Source organism: Mastomys coucha, unplaced genomic scaffold, assembly GCF_008632895.1.
Source record: "Mastomys coucha isolate ucsf_1 unplaced genomic scaffold, UCSF_Mcou_1 pScaffold1, whole genome shotgun sequence".
NCBI classification, from domain to species: Eukaryota; Metazoa; Chordata; class Mammalia; order Rodentia; family Muridae; genus Mastomys; species Mastomys coucha.
The window spans coordinates 69660468-69668755 of NW_022196891.1; the positions used below are offsets into that span (position 1 = coordinate 69660468).

The following is an 8288-nucleotide window of genomic DNA, read 5'->3' on the forward strand; positions in this document are numbered from 1 at the left end:
TTTCCCGTAATTCTGTTTCAGTATATTCATTATTTACATAGTAGCCAACTCTAATAAATTCTTGACCTTGGTAGGTGCAAGTAATCAGCACAACTGTTACCCCCACTGAGATGAGCCCTGCATTTGGTGCATCAGCCTGAAACACAAACATATGCCTTCCTGCAGGAACAGGACCCACTAAAACAGTCTAAAACTTGACAAAAATACACAAAACTTGACATTCATACACAAAAATACCATTTTCTAAGCCTTGGATAACCTCAGCTAGTTTTAGGGCTAGCCCGAGTGGCCTTATCTCAAAAACAACAAAACAGGCTAGTGAGTTATCTCAGCAGTTAAGAGTAAGCATTGTTGGGGGTTGGTGGCGCACGCCTTTAATCCCAGCACTTGGGAGGCAGAGGCAGGCGGATTTCTGAGTTCGAGGCCAGCCTGGTCTTCAGAGCTACACAGAGAAAAAAAAACAAGAAAAAACCTGTCTCAAAAAACCAAAAAAAAAAGAGTAAGCATTGTTCTTCCAGAGGGCCTGGGTTCAGTTCCCATCACCCAGGCACAGTAGCTCACAACCACCGTTAACTCCAGCTTCAGGGGATCTGATGTTTTCTGCTGACCTTCATGAGCACCTGCACTTATGTCCACAAATGCATACACAACTGCACATTAACTGACAGCTGAAGAAAGCTCCATTGGTAGGGTGTTGGCCTAGTATGTGCAGGATTCTGGGTTTAGTTCCTCGCACTACATATGGTAGTACAGTCCTTTCCTAAAAGTAGATAAATGCAGGCATTTTATTTAGTTACTGGGGATTGAACCTGGAGTTTTGCACTGAGAGGCAAGCATTCTACTATTGAGCTCTCAATAGCCACAGGAAAAAGATGTACAATGTATTGGTTTCTATGTGTTGTTTCTTGATACAGCTTCTACTGCTTCGACTAGCCTTGAACTATGGAGTCAAGGATGACCTTGAATTTTTAAACTTCCAGTCTCCCAGCTCTTTAGTGCTGAGATTACTTGAATTTTTCATTTTAATCCATTTTAAATTCTTTTTTTTTTCAATTAATAATGTATTCATGAAGTTCAAACACTAGTCTTTAGACCTATGCTGTCAGGCCAGTGAGACGGCATAGGAAGTAAGGGCACTTTGAGGTCAAGACTGACAACTTGAGTTTGATCCTAGAAACCCACACGGTGGAAGGAGAGAACCGGCTCCCCCAAGGTGGTCATATATCCTCACACAAGCAACCTGGTGTGTATGCACCATTCCACCTGTACACTCACACAATAGTTCTTTTTAATTTTTAATAGTAAAAAAACAACTATACTGCCCAGTGTTGGTGGCGGCTGCGGCGCACGCCTTTAATCCCTGAGCTAGGGAGGCAAAGGTAGGCTGATGTCTGAATTCCAGGCAGCCTGGTCTACAGAGTGAGTTTCAAGACAGCCAGGGCTACAAAGAGAAACCCTGTCTCAGAGGGAAAAAAATCAAAATAAAAACAAAAAACTATACTATGACGAGTTTGCCTTGTGTCTTTTTTCTGAGCCATTCAGTTCCTATTAGTTTTCCCCCAAACAGGTAACTACTTACCAGTTTCCTTATGGCCTTCAAAAAAGTATATATTTATAAGCAGATATAACTGTGTTCTTCCCTCCCCACCTTTTTTTTTATTAGACTTTGTTTAATTTACATTTCAAATGTTCTCCCCTTTCCAGGTTTCCCCTCTTAAAAAAAAAAAAAAAAACCCTATTCCCTCCTCTCTACCACCCACCTTCCTTTTATACATGACAAGAACATAATCTTTTTTTTTCATTCAACACATTTTAAACTTTTGTGTATGTGCATGTGTTTTCTCATACTGCCTGGGTTATTTGCAATCTTTTGCAATTATCAGCATTGCTGCAATGAATAAACTTGAACATTCATTGTGTGGGTGGGGGAGGTGTGCCTGACTGAAGAGGAAAAGCTGCTCCGAGGAGCACAGGACTTTGGTCTTTTCAGATTTAAGAGCTGCTTTCTTAAATATAATCCTCAAACGAAGACTGCTTTCTCAAAAATGTGTAGATTAGGAGAATATTTTATTAAGGTTTTTTGTTTTTTTTTTTTTTTTGGTTTTTCGAGACAGGATTTCTCTGTGTAGCCCTGGCTGTCCCAAGTGCTGGGACTAAAGGCGTGTGCCACCACTGCCCGGCATGCACACACAATTTTAAATAATTAGAAAAAAATTAAAATATTGGCAGACAGATCACTGTGAGTTCCAGGCCCACCAGTGCTACAGAATGAGATCTTGTTTCAAAAAACAGGTCTTTTTTATAAGTTTACAAATTAAGTTAGAGCTGGGTGACGCATACCTTTAGTCCCAGCACTTGGGAGGCAGAGGCAGGCGGATTGCTGAGTTCGAGGCCAGCCTGGTCTACAGAGTGAGTTCCAGGACAGCCAAGGCTACACAGAGAAACCCTGTCTCGAAAAGCCAAAAAAAAAAAAAAAAAAAAAAAAAAAAAAAAAAAAAAAAAAAAAAAAAAAATTAGAATTGTACACAAACATTCTAATGTGAGTTTTGTAAACAAAGTTGACAAATCTCTGCTTCTTGAAGTTTATCTAGCTAGGGAAAAGAATGGATATATGTGAAATAATTGTGAATATCAGTCAAGAATCTGAAATTAATAAGCACTGGTGAGCCATTAAGTCCTTAAATACAAGGTGTGGAAAAATGCTGTGAGCAGGATAAAGCATCGTGGTGCATATCTGTAATCCTACTATTTGCAAGGTATAGCCAATAAGATGAGAGGTCCTAAGCCAGCCTGGGCTAAATGAGCCCCCAATTAAAACAAGCAAGAAAGTGGGGGGGGAGATGCTATAAAATACTGTCTTCAGTATTCACTATTAGGAAGGCAGAAAGATCCATTGGGGGCAAATAAGCATTGAAGTAGGATTCTAGAAATACAGAAATATATAAGAGAAAAAAGAGACAAGTGTGGTGGTACACCCATTTAATACTACCACCCTTGAGGCAGAAGCAGGAATATTTTTTTAGTTCAAGGCCAGCCTGGTCTACGGAGTTCCAGGAAAGCCAAGGCTACACAGAGAACATTCTCGATAAAACAAAAACAAAATACCCCCCCACACACACACACACACAAAGAAAACAGAAAGAAAGAATTAAGAGGGCTGGCGAGATGGCTCAAGGGGTAAGAGCACTGACTGCTCTTTCGAAGTTCCTGAGTTCAACTCCCAGCAACCACATGGTGGCTCACAACCACCCGTAATGAGATCAGACGCCCTCTTCTGGTGCGTCTGAAGACAGCTGCAGAAAATTACGCTGGAGCGAGCAGGCGGGCGCAGAGGTCCTGGGTTCAGTTCCCAGCAGCCACACACATGATGGCTCATGGCCATCTGTACAGCTACAGTGTACTCATATACATAAAATAAATAAAATAAATCTTAAAAAAAAAGAATTCAGAGAGAGAATCATGTTTGTTTTTTAGTCTGCTTAAGTAACATCTTGTGTTTCCAATTCTATCTCCAATCAACCCTTACACGTAGGACTAACCCTGATCCATTTGAAGATTTCTCTGTGCTCAGCACGATTGTATACAACAGTAGATGCTCACTACACACTAAAAATAAATTCGGTAATCTTTGTTTATCTGTTTTGTGCATATGTCAAGGAGCATATGTGGAGGTCAGAGTTCAGCACATGATAGTCTCTCCTACCTTGTGTACTCTGGTGATGAAACCAAGATTGTCAATTTATCAATCCTGTCTCAATCGAAAAAATTGCTCGTTTAATAGCTTCATATTTTAGCTGAGCCTTGCGCTGTAATCTCTATTCTTGGGAGGTGGAGACAGCAGGATTAGAAAACTGCCTGAAAACAAAACCTCTCCAGATTAAAGAGACAAACAAAACGCAATAAACCCTCCCGCCCCTTCTGCTCCGCCCCCTCAATACAACTGGGTCCGGTGGGTCAACTACAAATACTTCCCAAAGGAAGTGAAGATGGGGAAGGGAGACCCCGATTTCTGGACCAGCTTGAGCAATTTATCCAGTTCAAGGCAAACTGCTGTGGCTGTGTAGCTCCAGTAGTGGAGTGCTTGCTTAGTCCGTGCAAGAACCTAGGTTTGAATCCCAACAAGAAAACAAAAACAAAAACAAACCCAGCTCCCTGTCCCTTTAAAAATGGCGGTCCTGCACCGTAGGACGATATTATTGGCTGCGCAAGTCGTGGGGGCGGGGTTGGGGGCGGGGCATGTGGTGGCGCCAGTGGTTCCACCTCCTACGGCAAGTCGGAGGCAATAAGATGGCGGCTGCTGAGGAAGGTTGCGGTGTTGGGGTCGAAGCGGACCGGGAACTGGAGGAGCTTCTGGAAAGTAAGAGCCCACGATGGGAAAGTCCAGAAGTATCGGGGGAGAGGACCCATCGTGGGGGTTAAAAGAACTTGAGATTCTGGGCGGGGCGGGGGAATCTCTCCAGTGGTTGGCGGGGGAGGTGGTCTGAGTTCGACCCCGGCCCTCCTACCTGGATCTGGGTGTTCACCATAGTCACTGATCTATCCGGACCACACATCTCCCTGCGCAGGGGAAAACTAACCATAATGAGATGTTTCACTAGCCCCTTAACAAACTTCTCTTGCTTTAGATTGTCGGAGTGTTGTTGAGGCAAGGCTATCCCAGGCTCGGTATCCCAGGCTGATCTGGAACTCGCGGCAGTCTCTCAGCCTCTGCGAGTACTTGAGATCTCAGGCTGGACCCACCAGGATCGGCTTCAGTAGATTATTGAAATCGCCTCTCCTTTCAGTAGAAGGGTTCATAGATCAAAATAATCTTTAAGCTCCAAAGGTCCACATGTCCGTGGAAGTATCTTTCTTAACCCGAAACGCCTTTTTACCGCACAATCTTTTCTCATTCTTTTACCAGACCCTTAGTTCTTTCGTGCAAGTAGTCAAAGAAGTCTCCTGTTAATATGAGTGTGGTTTTGAGAGACTGTCTCGTGTAGTCTAGGCTAACCTCACACTCGCTGAGTACTGCAGGGTGGCCTTGAATTTGGGATTTTTCCCGTCCCTTCCTCCGCATTCTAGCATGGCACCACAATGCCTGACATCCTTTTATATTCTTTGGAGAAACAAAGTGAGCCAGTCCCAGGGGAAAAGGTTTCTTCCTAAAAAGATGGTGGACCTTCATTTCTTCCTTGGCCTTGCACGCCACCCCGGTTTCCTGCCCTAGTGAGGCCAGTGCCCTTTCCCTACTCCTGGCAAGCAGAGCAGTGGTGACAACACAACACTGGCTTTTCAGGGCAGAGGTGAACCTTTTACCTCTTGCTCAGTCACAACGGTGTAGGCAGATAGAAAATGAACAGATGAAGTGAGGAGTGCCCAGAGTGACTGGATTGGCTCACGTTTACTTCATTATGAAGCCAAAGAGGCTATAGGTACCTGTTTTGGGAGAACTAAATTGGAGCATAATTTAAGAGTTAATGCCTTCTTGTTGAATGTATACTAGTAGTCGGGCCAGTGGAAAGCTGGGCGGTATATTCTGTGCTTTCTTACAAGAAGATGTTAGCTAAGACCTCAGAGTGAATTCAAAGAAACAAGGCTCTCTCTCCCCTCTTCTTCATGTTAGATGAAATGTGTGGGGGTTTTTAAAAGGGAGTTTTATAGTATGCATGTAGAGATTTCTCTGCACAGCTTTTATTTTAATTCTTTCCTCCTGGTTCTGAGATGAACACTGGTTCTGTGTAAAAGAGTTTCCTTACCAATTGGTCACAATAAACTAGATGGTTCTCAAGGAAGGTCGGAAGCCTATTGGCCAGGCAGGAGAGACACCAGGAACAGAGAGAGTAGTTCAGGAAAGCCAGCACTTTGTATCGTTATTTTCCTGTATGGTTTGTTTCAAATCACACAGCTGTCTAGCCGTATCCATCCCCAACATACCCACCATGTCTCTTGTCTCCGAAGGTGCTCTTGATGATTTCGATAAAGCCAAACCCTCCCCAGCACCCCCTCCTACCATCTCGGCCCCCGATGCTTCAGGGTCCCAGAAGAGATCGCCAGGAGATACTGCCAAAGTATAAATTCCACCCCCTTAAGGGAGGGGGGGGGATGGGGATGCAGCTCAGAGCAGGGGTGGGGCAGGCCCCTGTGGGCCAGAGGGGTGGCCGGGGTGCGGGGTTGGGGGGGTGACTTTGCCTCACACTACTGAGTGTTCTTCCAGGCCTCAGTTCCTATGAGACAAGGACTTGTGGTTTTACGGAGGGCTAAGAAGGAAGTGTCTTGAGTAAAGAGCTGTTTTAAGTGGTTGGATTTGTGTGCTACCTCATATTCCTTAAGTGGCCAGTCTTTGCTGTCCTCCTGAGAAGAGACAGATGGGATGTTCAGTGGAGGTGCTTGTGAGGGAGAGATGTTTCATTTCCCAAAACCTACTATCTGAGCTCCTGTAAGAGGCTAGCCCCCTGCGGTGATGCTGTAGGAGGCAAATTTTGTCTCTCTCTCTCCCCTGCAGGATGCTCTCTTCGCCTCCCAAGAGAAATTTTTCCAGGAACTGTTTGACAGTGAGCTGGCTTCCCAAGCTACTGCAGAGTTTGAGAAGGCAATGAAGGAGCTGGCTGAGGAAGAGCCCCACCTGGTGGAGCAGTTCCAGAAGCTCTCAGAGGCAGCTGGGAGAGTGGGTGAGGAAACCCCAAACATAAAATACTGGACAGGCCTCTTAATTGCTTGAGAATACCAGGATTGTAAAATTGATCACAGTCGTGATGTCACAGCCATGGAGTGGGGCAAGGCAAGAGAAAGAGGTATGGGAATCATGCTTACTAAAAGGAAAAGGTAAGATATTTTGGAAAGTAGTAAAAAAAAAAAAAAAAGATTATTCCAGCCATGTGTAGTGGCTTATTCATTCAATCCTAGCACATCAGAAGCAGAGGTAGATGAATCTCTGTAAGTTTGAGGCCAACCTGATCTAGTGAGTTTTAGAACAGCTAGAACTACAGAGTGAGACCCTGCCTCAAAAATAAATCCAATTCTCCCAAACCAACCCTTTTAAAGGAGTGTTACTGGGGAGAGCAATTAACCCATTATCGATGTAGATATACGGCATGACTGTGAAGGTAACTACAGAACAAGTAAGATTTTGAAGTGTTAGTAATTTCCTGGTAAATGCTTTCTATCCAGGCTGGTGACTAGATCAGTGTAGACAAGCTGACAGCCAAAATCTTAGATAATCCTGGTTCTTTCATCTCTCCTAGGCAGTGATGCAAGTTCTCAACAAGAATTTACTTCTTGCCTAAAGGAGACATTAAGTGGGCTAGCCAAAAATGCCACAGACCTCCAGGTAAAGGGAAAGGAATGAGATGAGTCTGTTCTCAGATGTTTCCTGGGGGGTTGCGGGGGGTCAGGGGGAGGGTGGCTCAGTGGTTAAGAGCACTGGCTGATCTTCCAGAGGCCTAGGGTTCAGTTCCCAGCACCCACATACCAGCTCATGCCTGTCTATAACTCCAGTTCCAGGGCTTCTGACATTTTCCCACAAATGTACATGCAGTCAAAAACTAAAAAATAACATAAATAAGATCTAACTTTAAAAAGTTAATTTAAAAAAAAAAAGTTTACTTTTTAAAAAAGCCCTATGGTATCTTCCCAAATCTGGCCCCCTTTGATTTTTGTTACAGGCAAATTTAGATAGTTCTTTCCACTGGAAAAGGTGGTAAGCATTCCAGGCAGGCAGGGTGCCTGTTCACCTCTCTTTCGTCTTATCTAGAACTCAGGCATGTCTGAAGAGGAACTGATGAAGGCCATGGAAGGGCTGGGCATGGATGACGGAGACGGGGAAGGAAGCATTCTCCCCATCATGCAGAGCATCATGCAGAACCTCCTGTCTAAGGATGTACTCTACCCATCCCTGAAGGAGATCACAGAAAAGGTTTGTGAATTTCCACTTCTGGCTTTTCTCCTCACTTCATTATATCCACTTGTGGGCTACCTTGCTGAGACGATGCATAGTGAAAGGGTAATTTGAATGGACAAGTACAATTTTTAAAAACACCTTGTTGGTTGCAGTTGTTTTTGAGAGTATTAAGCTACATTGGTGACCTGATCATCTGTCCACATTGGGAATGTCTGAGCTAAAAGGGGAAATTTTCAGCTCCAGTTTTCTATAAACTACTTCAAGACTTTGAGTTTGACTGATTTCATTCTTTCTTATAGTCTTTATTTTTGTTTTGTTTTTGTTTTTATTTTGGTTTTTTGTTTGTTTGTTTGTTTTGTTTTTGTTTTTATTTTGGTTTTTTGTTTGTTTGTTTTGTTTTGTTTTGGGT

At 43.7% G+C, this 8288-nt stretch overlaps 1 protein-coding gene across 1 annotated transcript in view; it reads left to right on the forward strand.

Moving 5' to 3' along the window:
• Positions 1–4264: 4264 nt before the first annotated feature.
• Positions 4265–8288, forward strand: part of Pex19 (peroxisomal biogenesis factor 19) — a 9294-nt gene continuing 5270 nt past the window's right edge. The window contains exons 1-5 of the mRNA XM_031389905.1: positions 4265–4357; positions 5941–6050; positions 6485–6650; positions 7224–7309; positions 7733–7894. Of these exons, the coding sequence (XP_031245765.1) occupies positions 4288–4357; positions 5941–6050; positions 6485–6650; positions 7224–7309; positions 7733–7894 (594 nt within the window). The 5' untranslated portion in view covers positions 4265–4287. The remainder of the gene's footprint in view (positions 4358–5940; positions 6051–6484; positions 6651–7223; positions 7310–7732; positions 7895–8288) is intronic.